We start from the raw sequence: 15144 nt of genomic DNA on the forward strand, positions 1-15144 counted from the left end.
AGACAATCTAATGAATTCTTCATTTTAGGTATAGTATTTTTCATTTCTAACATTTCCATTTGGTTCTTTACAGTTTTCAGGTCTCTGCTGAAATTCTTTAGCATTTTTATTAGTTATTTGAAATTTTCCATTAGTTAATTCCACTATCTGGATCTAATTCTCTTGACTGTTTCTTTTCTTTTTTTTTTTAAGACTACGTAATCTCTACACTCAATGTGGGGCTTGAACCCAAAACCCCGAGAAATAAGGCATTAAAGGGGCGCCTTGGTGGCTCCGTCAGTTAAGCATCGGCCTTCAGCTCAGATCAGACATCGGGCTCCCTGCTTAGTGGGGAGTCTGCTTCTCTCTCTTCCTCTGCCCCTCTCCCCCTCCACTGGTGCTCTGTCTCTTGCTTCCACTCTCTCAAATAAATAAATAAATCTTTAAAAAAAAAAAACAGGCATTAACATTGACAAGTGAGACTCGTCTATAGTTTCCATTTTTGTTACTTTTGTTGGGTTTTAATACCATAACTAATTTAATTAAAAGGCTACACACTGTTCTTTTTCCATGCATATCTAGCCTGGCCACTGAGAGCCACTGCTGAGCTGCTTAATACAGCACCTGTTCCTGTAGCCTCAGTTTTACCTGTTGCTCCTCACCGGAAATTGCTCCAACCAACATCATGCTTTCTTCCAAGTTCAGATATTAATGCCTGACCCTCTAATCCAGGAGTCAGCAAGTTATGGCTTGCGGGCAGGCCACATATTTTTGTAAATAAAGTTTCCTTGGAGCACAGACACACCCATCCATTTAAGCATTGTTCATGGTTGCTCTCAGGCTACAATGGCATCACTGAGTAGTTCTAACATAATTCTAACAGAGATGGAGAGCGCACAAAGCCTACGTTTGCCGACCTCCGCTCTAATTGATTCTTTTAAGCCAAACCCCATCTTTGTAATCATTTCATAGCAGGGAAAGAGTGCAAAAAGACACCGTCTGTGTTGTTTTTCTGAAGTCCAGCCCAACTGACAATCTAGGGTTTTTAGGTGGAATCTAAAGTCACCTTTTTAGGTGACAATCTAGAGAATGTTTTTAGGTGGAAACATCAACCCTGGTAGGCAGCCTTGGTCTCACCTCAGGTGAGGTTTCCTCAGAGCAGAAGAGGCACTATCACTTTTCCAAGTCTCCTTCCACCCCCGAGGAGTTCAAGATAAAAATCGGGGAAGAAAATTGTTCAAACAAAAACATATCTTGCATTTCTTCAAGTTAAATACCGTTAGTGGATAACTGAGCTGGCTCTAATATTTATAAGTTAAATACAATTTGGCTTCTTACTTCTGAAAGCAAACTCTCCAGAGACATAGGATCCATCTTGCTGTAGACATTCCATAGACTCAAACTCACATCCTGCAACTGCAACATAAGGGTTAAAAACATTGAAATAAATGAGTCAATATCACTATGACAATCAGAAGTATCATACATAACTATATTGGTGAAAACTCAGTGATTAGAATAATAAATAAAAATTTTATCAATTATATTAGAAGCAATACATATCAATAAATGCTGTCCCATTCAAGGAAGCTATCTTTACAGAAACTTTGGTACATCTTTTGAATACCCTTCTGAGGACTCTACTCAATGCTCTTTCAATATGTGTTTTTCCAGTCTAACTGGTTGGAGTAGGTACTGTTCCCAGCCCTTAGCATGTATCAGGCACTGTTCTTGATTACTTTTCAGATTTTGTTTAACTCTGCCCTTGGTAGTTACCTGACACTTGAGTGCACTGATACTTTGTTGAATACTTGGAATGGGTGGAGGGCAGGCGAATCTTGGCAGATCTTTGGCGTTCTCTCTGGGCACTTTCCTTTTTAGTACTCTAGCTGCCCTACTCTCACCGGACTCTCCACTGCATCTTCTCAACTTACAAAATATACTGGGATTCACCTGGGTACCCCCTCCCCATGCCATGGGCCTGGAAATTTTCTCAAAGTAGTAAACAAGTGCAATCATAGGGCTGACCTTGTCTATTTCTCTCAGAGAATCACTATTTTTCATTGTCTGATGTCTACTATCTTGAAAACCATTGCTTCACATATTTTGTTTTTTGTTTGTTCCTTTGGTTTGGCTAGGTTGAGTTGTTTCGGGAAGGAGAGAAATCTGGTTCCTATTGTCTTGTGTAGGTGACTTTTTTTTTTTTTTCTTCCTGGAAGCTTTCTGTGATATTCTTTTATCCTTACTGTTCAAAAAAGGCATAGACAGACTTAAGGTTTTTTCTTTCCCATTTATACTTGCTAAGTCATTTAATTTAAAAGTTTTTATTCTTTTTATCACTGAAAATGTTTATTCTTTTTAAAAAATTTCCTCCCTTCTGATATCTCTGCTCTATCTTTCTGCAACTCTTACTTGTTGGATATCAGACTTCTTAGATCAGTTCTCTATATCTTTTAACTTTTTTCTCATATTTTCTATCTCCTTGATTTTTAAATTTTACATTTTTAGAGAATTTCCTAACTTTACCTCCCAGCCCCTCTATTAATTTTATCAACTATAATTTCCCAGAGCTCTTATTTTATGTTAATTTATCAACACATAATACTTGTTCTATGGTCACCAAATCTTATTTGTCTGGGCATTCTAATGAGAGTTTTGTGCCTTAAGTTTTGCTCTATATCTTAATTACCTTTGGGTCTTACCCAATCCAACTTTTTTTTTTTTTTAATCTTGATCTTTTCCTGTCAAATTACAGGTATTTAATCAAATGTCTGGTGATCTTTGGTTGCTTGTTTTTATTTCCAAATGGAAAGGCTAATTGGAAGCTTTATGCTCTCAGCAGAGCTTGTCAACTACTAGAGAGCAGACAGGCATGAGGCAGTTACTCAGGATCTCTACTCCTTTATATTCTAAATTCCAGAAGATTGAGTTAATACATTTGGCTCCTTCCTCTGTATTCTGGAACAGCTTTTCGAGTATCAACAGATTTGATTTTTTGAAGGTGCTGAATCTGATTTCTAATTTTAAATGCAAACTTTAATTTTACTAATAATTTTGAGACATAATATTTCCTTATGTCATCTATCTCCCTTTTTAATTGTGTATGCTTTACCATATCTCATTTCTCTCTTTACATACTCCATTCTTAAAAGGTACAAAAGAGACATTTTTCTCATTTCTTATTCTATTTCCTGGAGAAAATCTTTTTAAAAAGCATGCTGATCTATCTCTGCATCTAATATGCTATGGTTCCTTTCTTATATTTTGTTGAATCTTTTCATAAGTCTTATTCCACCTTTAAATATGAAGATCTTATGTTTTGTCCATAAAAAGGTAAATGAATGCTTGCTCTATGGTTACTCTCATTATTCAGAAGTTTGCTATTAGAATCCTCTCCTTGAGGGGCTAGTTGATGTAAATTTACATTACTAGGTGACAGTTCCAGCAGCTGGAGAGTTAAGAAGGAGGAAGCTGGAGGCAGGGAAAGCCCTATCAGAGGCACTTCCCTGTGCTGCTTCCCAGGAAGAGTTCTCTATACCAGTAATTCAGTTTGGCCCAACCTAAATGCCAAGTAAAAGCTTATGTGGGTCTGGCTTCCTTTCTCGTGCTGCCACCTAGTACACCTGGAACAAAGCATCCTCTGGGTTAACAACTTTCTTCTGGGTAAAGACATACAATAAAACAGAATTTTTAAAAATTAAATTTTAAGTGTCTGTAGTTCTCCTTCTCTTGGCCTTCAAAAGACTCAAGAGTCTTTCTGGCTCAGGCAGTTATCAGGCCTCTGGTGTGTGACTCAGAGTGGAGTACTACTCCATACCCTTAAGGCTGCTAAGGAAGGGAACCGAGGTGGGGGAAGAATGAGAGGGAGACAAAAGGAAAGTATTTGAGAGAATGACAATTAGCAGTTACAAAGAAAGGCAGGATCTAGAGAAAGGGATCTTGATGTGTGCAGTTTCCTCCTCACTGCCCCCTTCACCCCATAAAACACCATCCTATAGGAAAGATCTACATTATCTTGTAAAGGTTTTTTGGAAGGGATTTTGTTGGGGCGCCTGGCTAGTTCAGTCAGTAGAGCGTGAGATTCTTGACCTCAGGGTCATGCATTCAAGGCCCATGCTAGGCATGGAGCCTACTTAAAGAAAGGAAGAGCATTTGTTCCTTTTGGATGTGTCTGCATACTGTAATGTACCTTAAGGCAGGAGTCAGAGGCCTGCCTCGTTTGGTTTGTATGAAGCCTGAAGCCTCCTAGTGTACTTTTCTTTTTAAGTAGTCTCCACACACAGCACAGAGCCTAGTGTGGAGCCCAATGTGGGTCTTGAACTCAAGACCCTGAGATCAAGACCTGAGCTGAGATCAAGAGTCGAATGCTTAACTGACTGAGCCACCCAGGTCTCCCATGCCCCTGCTCTTCTAAACTAGACAGCATTAAGGCGCCTGGGTGGCTCAGTTGGTTGAATGTTGTCTGATTCTTGGTTTTGGCTCAGGTTGTGATCTCATGGGTGGTGAGATGGAACCCTGCGTCAGACTCCGCACTGAGCAGGGAGTCTCCTCCCCTCTCCTCCCACTCGTGCTCGCTCACTCTCTCTCTCTTAAATAAATAAATCTTTTTTTTTTTTTTTAAAGATTTTATTTTACTTATTTGACAGAGAGAGACAGCCAGCGAGAGAGGGAACACAAGCAGGGGGAGTGGGAGAGGAAGAAGCAGGCTCATAGCGGCGGAGCCTGACGTGGGGCTCGATCCCATAACGCTGGGATCACGCCCTGAGCCGAAGGCAGACGCTTAACCGCTGTGCCACCCAGGCGCCCCTAAATAAATAAATCTTAAATAAATAAATAAATTAGAGAACATTACTTCCTAGAAGGGGCAGCTCCCACAGTCTTGTTGAAGTTCTGCTACTTATAGTCGATGTAAGAATACTATAGTTTTGGAGCAGGAAAAGTGGAGCCCAAGTGGTGTGCTTCTCTTCAACCCTACATCCCATGTACCTTCCACATTACAGGGTTTACCAGGCAAGAATCCATTTACTTCCTAAGGACACTGCTACTTCTTGGAAAGAGGGGTAGTAATTAGCCCTGGGCTACGCTTCCTATTCTATGCCTAATAGTATGCTCCCATTTTGAGCATGTCAATGCTCACTCCCTGCTTCTGTGCTGGGGGCAGGTCATCTCAGTGGGAGATGCCTATGGTGATACTGCTAACCTACCAGGCCATCCTCCTTAATATGCACTCCGGGTGACCCCCTCTCCCAGACTCATTCATTAATTCACTTAAATATTTATGGGTCATCTCGTAGATAGAAGGAATACTAAAATAAAAGATACTGTTCATAATGCAAAAGATAACCCTTTTATTCCTCTAGTATGCTGTACTTATATAAAATTCTGCACTGTCTTTTTCATTGATCTTGAATAGTTCTCAAATTATATGAATTTCTAAGATACAAACAACAATGAAAAGGCTGTTTCTGTTCTCAAGGAGCTTCCAATCCAGAGACAAAGAGTGGGTGGGTACATGAGTAGGGGTGTGTGAAAAATGTGTAACATAGGACAAAGAAAGCTGTGAGAGGAATCAGCTTAGGGTGCTACAGGAGTAGTCTGGAAGAACACTGGACTCGGAATGGGGAAAAGACAGAAAGGAGGACAGAGAGAAACTCCTAGAAGAAAGAACACCCAGAGTTTAGTTTAGGGACTAGCTTTGCACAGCATCTATTTTCCATTTCAAATTTTTTAACTTGCTCCATGCTCTTGAGAGATAACGGCTAGCTTTTCAGAGTGTCATAATGATCCACACTCACATTATGGGGGCCCTTCACAAAGACAGCAAGTGGCAGACAAAAGCCAGGCATACTGCCTTTCATACATACCTCGTACTTCATGGTAAAAAATCCATCCCCTCCAATGCCTTCAAGTGCAAAGGCCTGTACAATTGGCCATTTCTCTACTACAAACATATCAAATATCTGCAAGTGACCTAGAGAAATCAAATAAAACAACCTGTATCAAATACCATCCTGGATGTAACAGTCTAAACCTGATCTGATGTGGTTAGACAGGCATCATCTCTCTCAAAGTCACCACGGCCACATTTAACAAAATAAAAGTGAAACAGATAAAATGGTTAGATATTAAAACTAGAAATACAAAATGAAAGCCAAAGAAAATTCAAACCATAACAAGTTACACAAATTCAGATTTCTCTGCAGTGTATTTTCACATTCTGGTTTCCTAAGTGAGCAAGTAAGTTAGTAAATAAATAGTGGCCTATTACATCTGACTTGCATCACTTAGTGGATATAATTATTAACAGACCCAAACTTGGCTCTTCCCCCTTAAGAAACATAGCCAATCAACTTCCTCAAGGGAAAATTACCAAATAAAAAAATTTCCTTTCTTATACCAATAGCTCTAATGCGCAAAGTTTTTTAAAAATAAGATATAAGCACTGATAAATTTGTTATTTTCCTTTATTTTTACACATAATTTTTTAGGTCACTGTTGGCATATTTTTAACAGCTGCCTGAATTATTATTTCTTCATTTTTTAATTTTTTTATGTTGTGTTAGATGAATTACTATTTCTTATTACCAAGAGGCTCCATAGTTATATCCTCCATACAATTAAGTGCCACAGCTAAATGGCAACTGTGGTAAATCCCTTATCGGTTTTTCTATCTGACTGGATGGCCTGTTGTGTTGTTACAGAAATTTCAGTTATGAGTACCAGCTTGCACAGAAAAATCCCCAAATTTCATGCTGCTTGATTCTCTGCCTTTAGTGAAAATAGATCAATTGGTTTCCCAGCTGAATGCCTCCAATGGAAGGAGCAGTAGAAACTCTAGATTCACACATCATCCAAGCAAGGTTCTGATATGGCTTGTTGTCAGATACTTACCTTGGGAGCTGTAAGGAATGCCAATTCTACTACAGTCTCGAACCATGTCCACAAAGCTGGCAATTTTAAATTCTTCTGCAGCCTCCTCATCTTCATACTGAAGAGGGAAAAATTGAAAGGAAAATAGACTCTGAGAAAACATCATGCAAAATCCCCTATTTTCTTGGTATCGTACCAATCAGAGTTACCTCAAATGACATTTATAGAAGACTGCCCCCAAGAGGGTGTTTCCAGAGCCAACTTTTTGTGTTTGCTGGTCAGATACCTCAATGCAAGAGATAAAACTTGCCTCGAAAATTCCCCAAAAGCTCACATGGAAGGACGGGTTCTTCCCATGTTGTTCAAGGGTCAACTGTGTATCAGTATTTTTTATGATTCTATTTTATTTTTTTTGTTGGACTGTAAGTCTGTTGTGTTAATTTAGTGATCACTTAGGATTTACAGTAAACACCTTTAACTTAAAAAAAAAGAAAAGAAAGAAGGGTTTTTGACCCATATTAGGTCACCATTTCCATGAAATCCTAAATCTCGAGCCCCAATCTGATTTACAGTCAAACCCTTGAAAAGAACCCAAAAGGAAACAAATACCAAAAAATCCAAACATGGAAATGTTACAAAAGCTTATCAGACTCTAGGCCCCTAAGAGAATGGGTGCAGGCTAGTGATAAACAAGCAGGACAGGAAGCTAGGGTCACGAGCCTATGACTAGGTCCCAATTTGAAGAGTCCCTTTTGTCTGTCACATATATAATTTATCTATAAGGTAGCGTCGTCATAATGAATTATGAAAAGTTCCACTAAAACAAATAGCTTTTTTTGTGTAATGACATCCTGCAATTTGACTTTTTTAAGGGGCCTCCTGTTCTAGATCTATACTTTTCTGAAACAGTATCCTTAGAATGTCTCTAAGTGCCTATTCTATCTTCTCCCATTACCTCATTTTCGGTCATGCAGTGGAAATGCAGATTTCTCCAATGTGCCACATAGGGTAAGAGATAGCGATAGTTTACAGGATTGCAGTACAGATGGACACTATCTGACTTAATCAGTATAATTACATCTGTAAGGAAAATAAAATTAAATCACAACATTTTCAAAGGCATTTCCTTTATACATTTTCTGCTCACATAATAATACTATTTAAGCTATTTCAGAGACAACGTAACAAAACTCTAAACTGAAAGTTCTTTATAAGGAGGCAAGGTGCCTCAAAGTGACTGTGTAACACTCACGTGTGGGCAGCAAGGACTTTCTAGTTCCCATGCAATGCTCCCACCACTGTGGCCCTCTGGCTATGACAATGTAGGGACAGAATAAGTAAAAAGAACAACCTTCGGGATGTTCTGCTTTTGCAAAGTTCAACACCATCAAATCTGTGGTACCAGACTTAGCTGTGTATTTTGCTACAGAGATAAATACCAAGTAGAAACTCCGAAGCCTAAAGCCACCGAGGCAGGAAATAACACCAAATATTGCTAGTGACAGTTCTGCAGATATTAATGGCTAAAGCTCGTTGCTGTTGACTCAAGGCAATCATGGACCTGAGGACATCACTGTTCAGCTCTGGGAAGGGTTACTGTGTATGGGGGTGAACTCTGTACACAGGAAAGGCTGGGAGGAAGGAAGTAGAGGCAAGTGGACAAGGCATCTATAAATAGATTAGCAGCTCACAGACTTAAGGAATAACCACAAATGTTGGTGGGTCAAATAAATAGCATGATCCCAAGGGTGCAAATAAACCTATGTAAGCTAACAGCCATGAAATGGGGCAGGAATATCTAAGCAGTTTGAAGACTGGGACAGAAAGCAGTCATACTTCCAGAAAAAGAGCAGAGCTCTACTGCATGGCTCCTCAGAAAGCAGAGCCATCTTGGGCATCTCACTAACAAGATGATGCTAGGGAAGTTGCTGGAGGAGGAGGCTGGAAGTGAGAGGAGCATGGGGGCAGGGAGCATCTGAAACAGCAGGTTTAAGGCAATGGCAACACAGTAACACAGTGTGACAGCCCGTATTCCACAAAAACCTAAGCCTGATGAATACAGACTGCAGCTGACCACACCACTGGGTGATCTCTTGAAATAAAGCTCCATGATACTGGCCTTTGGTTTTTCAAAAATCACCCTGTGCCCCACACCAGTCAGACCCAGGTGTTCTAGGGAACACAGTATAGAGCAGCCTATTCACTGCTGACTCTTAGTTAAGCACTAGAATCAAGAGGTGGCAAGGGATGGGACAGGGATCACCTCTCATCCTGTTGGTCTTCTTCATACAGACCCTCTAAGAGCCTTGCCCTGAATCACTTGTAGATTGCCTGCTGAGGCGTGAGAGTTTGAAGTCACGTGGAGAGCCTGAGGGGGGCTTCCTGTGTAGACTGTGCTCTATACTAATGTGTAATACTCCACAAAGAACTGGGATCCAGTAAAAGAAATAATGCAACAACTACTAAGCCAAATTAAGCATTCTCAGAATCTCACAGGACTCTGATGTCATTGCTCTGAACAAAATTAACAGTAAAAGATGGAAGGGTAAGAAAATTGGATGAATATGTAAACTATTAAAAACATTTTTTTCAAAAATAAATCCTTCATGTTGGCCTCTTTTCCTCTCATATAGAGATCAAAATGTAGATGCATAAATCCAGTGATCTCAGTTTGCCAACTACTTGGATTTTAAAAATGAATTTACTGATTCATTTTTAATTCATTAATGATTTATTAATTCAAAGAAAATATTCATTTCATAAGCACCCATTGTGCCAGATGGCAAGATAAAGACAATGATAAGCCAAGAAAACACACCTTTGAGGATTTAAACTATTTCCTTAATTTCAGTACTACAATATCCTTAGCAACTTTGGCTGCAGTGAAATGTGTGGCTGGTATGAGCATATGTCTTTTTATAATTCTAAATGGCTGCCAAGATGAATTCTTTTTTTTTTTTTCTTTTTCTTTTTTTTTTTTGAAAGTAGGCTCCATGCCATGGAGCCCAATGCAGGGCTCAAACTCACAACCCTGAGATCAAGACCTGAGCTGAGATCAAGAGTCTGACCCTTAACCGACTAAGCCACTCAGGCACCCCAGGATGAATTCTTTCTAAACCAGTAGATATACAGCACAAAGAAGCATTTTTTAAAAAAGATTTCATTTATTTACTTGAGAGAGAGAGAGAGAGCATAAAAAGGGGGAGGGGCAAAGGGGGAGGGAGAAGCAGGCTCCCCACTGAGCAGGGAGCCCGCTGCAGGGCTTGATCCCAGGATGCTGGGATCATGACCTGAGCCAAAGGCAGATGCCCTGCATAAAGAAGCATTTTTAAAAATCAAAGTCTGAAACTAAAATTGAAATTGAAAGAAATTTAATGGAAATTATAATTGCAGCCTGCTCCTTCTGCACTTCCTAATAAAAAAAAAATCTTTAAGCAATCTATAAGGATAAACACTGTTAAGGATTCTACCACAGAAGAATTTTCACATACAGTGGACCAGGGTTCCTCAACCTTAGAACTACTGACAGTTTAGACCAGATCATTCTTTGCGGGGGGGAGGGGGACTGTCCGTGCGCCTGCAGATGTTTAGTAGTCACTCCGCCCAGTTGTGACAATCAAAAATGTCTTCAGATATTGCCAAATGCCCCCACTTTAAAACCACGGCACTACATCCACTGCAAGGTAACTTCAATATCAATATTCAATATCAGATGTTAGCTTTCCCACACTACCCAGCTGCTTCATAAGAGCTGCCTGTCTCTTGTCCAGTTTGATTTGTCTATTCCTGTGTCTCCTGATCCATCTGGCAGACAAGTCATGATGCTAAGTATGTGATATCAGAGACAGCTCCTGGGCATCAGCCCACAACAGCATCAACACAGGGAGAGTGTCTCAGAGTTGAAGAAAGGGGAATGTAAGCAGAAAGCCTCTATTGTAATAATGGGCATCGTCATGAATTAAAGTCACACAGAACAATTCCCAAAGACAGAGCTGGACAAAGAGTCTTTGTTCCTAAGCTGAAGATCCACATGAAGTCTTCCTTGTAGGAGTAGCCTGCAGGCTCATCCTTTACCCACAACTGAATGTGCTTTCACAGGACAAGAGCACATAATCTGAACCTCCCAGCATGTAAAGCCAGTAGGCAACTCAGAGGAAAACTAGTACTTTGCCAAGAAGATATAAAGCCAAACTGATATGCACTTTTCCCTCTAAAGCTGATTTACCCAGTAAACATATTCTGAAAACTACTTGTCACTAGTCTTGTATCAACCAGCAGGTTACTAACAGGAGCATACTACTTCATACTACATATACTTACCATCTAGAACTTCTTCAGAAAACCCTGTTTTCTCAAAATCACTTGTATTCTGATTGTACAAACCAAACAGAAGATAATTCGCCAGCTCTCTGCAGCCTTCATTATACCTGCTATCGATTCCTGCAAAGCAAAGAAGGCTCTGATCAGCTGTACTACGGGACACAAATGACTCCCAACAATTTGCCCCTGCTCGGCAAAACCCTGATGGTTAGGTTAAAGGCAGAAGCTCACACCAGTTTTGTGCCAGAAACGAAATTAAGCAACTCTGTGAAAGAAGCATCAAGTACTCTTACTTGGTTTTCAAGATCTATTTCCAAAAAGCAATTTTTGAGTATAGAAAGAAGCAGAAAATATGGCCCATGTCCTGCCATGGCTGGTTAAAGATTTTGGAATACTTTTCAGTTGGAATAGAACTAGGGGATAAAAAATATTCACTTAAGAGAGCTTTATCAAAACATGATCAAATAAAGGCAGATTAAGGTAGTTTGAAAAGAACTCAAAGAAGTGAAAAACAGGACAAGTGAATGGAACTACAGACACCCATCATTTCACAATAGTTATCAAGCTCAAGGCCCATCACTGTGCTGGATGCTGGAGTGTGTGGTAAATATGCCTGCAAACGGCCCCCATGGAATTTACAGTCTAGCAGGGCTGGGTCAGAGACAAAAGAGAAATTAAACAATACACCTTCACTACTGCCTCTCAATGGCATGGGCATATGTACTATCTGGGTCCTGATTATCTCTGAATATGTCATGGGCAGGTGGTAGCTGTCTACATGAGGCTGAGGAAGGAGTTGGAGCAGAAAGAGCTCCAAGAATAGAAATATGGCTCGAGTCTGGCAAAGCAGACTGTCAATAGTCACTCAGACAAGTGAAAAGTAAAAAGTAATGGTCATTTAGACCAGAGGGGCCCAGGAACTGCCTGTGGCAGAGGACTTCTAATATAAGAGAACTCCCTTCTAAGTTGAGATCAAAGCAGCACAGCCCTGTTCTATCCCATTCCATGCTTCAGTGAAGAGAGGGATGAAAAAGAATCAAAAGCCAGAATGGACTGGCCTATTTAAGGACCAAAGTTTGAAGGGCTATAGAGTTAAAAATAAACAGTAGACTGGGCAGACCTAGTCTCACCACGTCCACTTCTAAAGGTTCCAGCTGCATAAATTGCTGACATGAAAAAGATTGGCCATGTAAAATTAAAGGCAAAAGAAACTCCATGTAGGCACTATGCCTTAGCTGACAAAGTTGTTTTTCATAGGATATTATGGGTTAACAATTCTGATACTGCTATATATGTATACTGGAATTAAACAAGTAAACTGATGGTGGATGATGGGTGCCAAGTTTCTTACTGGTGAAGTAGAAGTTTACAGATAAGCAAAAGGGGGAAACTAGAATAATCTACATGGTAACTGGGTAGGCTGGAGACATTAATATGAATTCATGTTTAGCTTAATATAGATACAGATGGTTACATAACATTTACAGGTAATGTACACACAAGTATTTTGTTACTCTGTCAGCTGCCCCAGGGCCTAGAAGGAATGACATCCCAGTAGTAACAAGAGTATATCCAATGACCAGATCCTGGTTTCTAATACCATTCTCCAGTAAAAGGAACCCCATCACTCCTTGGAGAAATGGCTGATTCTAGGACTGGAGTGGAAATATATAAAATAATCTTATAGTGCCAGAAAGTACAGAAGTGCTAAACAAACATAACTTTGATTGCAGGGGTATGTCAAAGGAAGGGACACAGAAGCCAACTGAAATGATAGCATAAGTACAGTAATGAACGGGTACTTTTATTCGTAGGTAAATTCATGGCAGAGATAGGCCCCACCCTTCTGAGAGTTGCAGCTGGAGAGAGAATCCAATAAATGTTGCTCGAACATTTGAAACCTTTGGCAGGAATTCCAGGTCCACCACAACTATGGGGGTTTTGTTTTGTTTTTAGGTAAACTACAGCTTTAACCAAAAATAATGTAATTTTTATCATAAATCCGCATTTCCTTCTAAAAGCAGAAAACTTGATTACATTTTCCCAGGTAAGCTCAGTAAAATTATTGTTCAGTTTTTTAAATTTCAAACTTAGGCAATTTTTAAGGTTCTGCCCTTCATTTCCTCTCTGAATACCATTTAAATTTCAAAGACGGCTTGTGCAGGTGTGTGTGTGTGTGTGTGTGTGTGTGTATTGAGTGTATATAGTCAAGAGGCATTCTTTGTTCTCTGCTGGCATCAGCCGCTATTTATTTTTTTAATTTTTATTTAAATTCAATTAATTAACATCTAGTGTATTATTAGTTTTAGAGGTAGAGTTCAGTGATTCACCAGTCTTATATAATACCCAGTGCTCACTGCATCATGAGCCCTCCTTAATGCCCATCACCCAGTTACGCCATCCCTGGTCCCCCCCTTCCCCAGCAACCCTCAGTTTGTTTCCTATGATTAAGAGTCTCTTATGGTTTGTCTCCTTCTCTGATTTTATCTTGTTTTATTTTTCCCTCCCTTCCCCTATGATCCTGTTTTGTTTCTTAAATTCCACATATGAGTGAGATCATATGATAACTGTCTTTCTCTGATTGACGTATTTCGCTTAGCATAATACTGTCTAGTTCCATCCATGTTGTTACAAATGGCAAGATTTCATTTTTTTGGATGGCTGAGTAGTATTCCATTGGATATATGTACCACATCTTCTTTATCCATTGTCAATGGACATCTGGGCTCTTTCCATAGCTTGGTTATTGCACCACAACTGTGTTTTTACGGAGACCCACCAATGTCTGGGCTGAGTAGTGGAATCAGGATTCAAACCTAAAACCTGCCTAGCTCCAGAGTGCATGTTTTTAACCACTCTGCACACTGCCTCCCGCAAGCTTAAACGCAAGTGCTGTTAAGTGAAAACACAAAATCACGCATAGAATGTATGAGGAAAGACAAACAAGAACCTAGTAGTGGTTCGCTTCTGGGAAGGAACTTGGGTGGTTGATGGACCAACCACCAGACTTAACAATTCCACTTCCACGACTCAATAATATGGGTATAAATGAAAATGAGATAAATAAGATCAATCTGTTACAGAAAAAATCTCCAAGATACATTGTCAAATGAAAATTTAAAAATTAGGTTAACAACAGTATGAATAAAACGTTCCCATTTGTGTTTGAAAAAGAAAAGATTCAATTGGCAATGCTATCTCTGGGGAGTGGAACCGAGTATCTGAGATGGTTAGGAAGCTCTGTTCATTATCATTTGTGTATTGTCTTAATTTTTAAATTATATGATGCATTTTCATAATAAAAAAAATTAAAGAACAAATAAATGCCCAGTTCTGCCACTCTATGGTCCTGGTCAAGTCTGTTTCATCTCCTAGAGTTTTGGTTTCCCCCTCCGTAAAAAAGAGACAACATTGCTCCTTTGCAAGGCTGCTGTGAGAAGAATGAGATAACATGTACAAAGTACCTGCCCTGTGGTAGGTCCTCCTTATCCCACTGATAGCTCACCTGGACTCATGAGAACAGCAACAGATTTCAAGGGAAGAAGAGCTGGGAGAAGGAGACTAACTCAAGCTTATCTTACAATGATACCATTATTAATATCGTCCTTGAACAGAAGCCAGGTTGCCCCACTTTGTTAAAAGCACTGACCTAGGATGCAGAGGATCCCATCAGGCTGAGACTTGCTGCTCTGGGTCAAGATGCTCTGAACCTGGCGGAGTCGGCTGCAGCTGCAACAAGAACAGAAATCAGCTCCTAAGTGCCAGCACACAAAGGCATGAAGAAGAGGAATGATGCTAGGGATGGAAACTGGTCCTTGCCTGGTTTTGATATCAGAACTATTAACATGAACTGGGAAGTACTCCCTTCTCTTCTACTTTCTGGAAGAGATTATGCAGAATTTATCTGAAGCCTAAATCTGAACTGCTGATTACAAACTGGATAGTCTGTGGCTCTGTGGCCCAATAGAGAATGAA

The 15144-nt window shown here is 39.9% G+C and overlaps 1 protein-coding gene across 3 annotated transcripts in view; it reads right to left on the minus strand.

The window, feature by feature from the left end:
• The window catches only part of DNAAF9 (dynein axonemal assembly factor 9), a 125338-nt gene that overhangs the window by 90479 nt on the left and 19715 nt on the right, over positions 1 to 15144 (minus strand). For all 3 annotated transcript variants that reach the window (XM_087853722.1, XM_087853721.1, XM_045808224.2), the window contains exons 2-7: positions 14819 to 14898; positions 11170 to 11289; positions 7805 to 7929; positions 6871 to 6967; positions 5844 to 5950; positions 1318 to 1395 (exon numbers count right to left, since the gene is read on the minus strand). In XM_087853722.1, coding sequence (XP_087709848.1) covers positions 1318 to 1395; positions 5844 to 5950; positions 6871 to 6967; positions 7805 to 7929; positions 11170 to 11289; positions 14819 to 14898 — 607 coding nt within the window. The remainder of the gene's footprint in view (positions 1 to 1317; positions 1396 to 5843; positions 5951 to 6870; positions 6968 to 7804; positions 7930 to 11169; positions 11290 to 14818; positions 14899 to 15144) is intronic.

Source organism: Ursus americanus, chromosome 22 (assembly GCF_024610735.1).
Source record: "Ursus americanus isolate L20-20 chromosome 22, mUrsAme1.1.p, whole genome shotgun sequence".
Taxonomy (NCBI): domain Eukaryota; kingdom Metazoa; phylum Chordata; class Mammalia; order Carnivora; family Ursidae; genus Ursus; species Ursus americanus.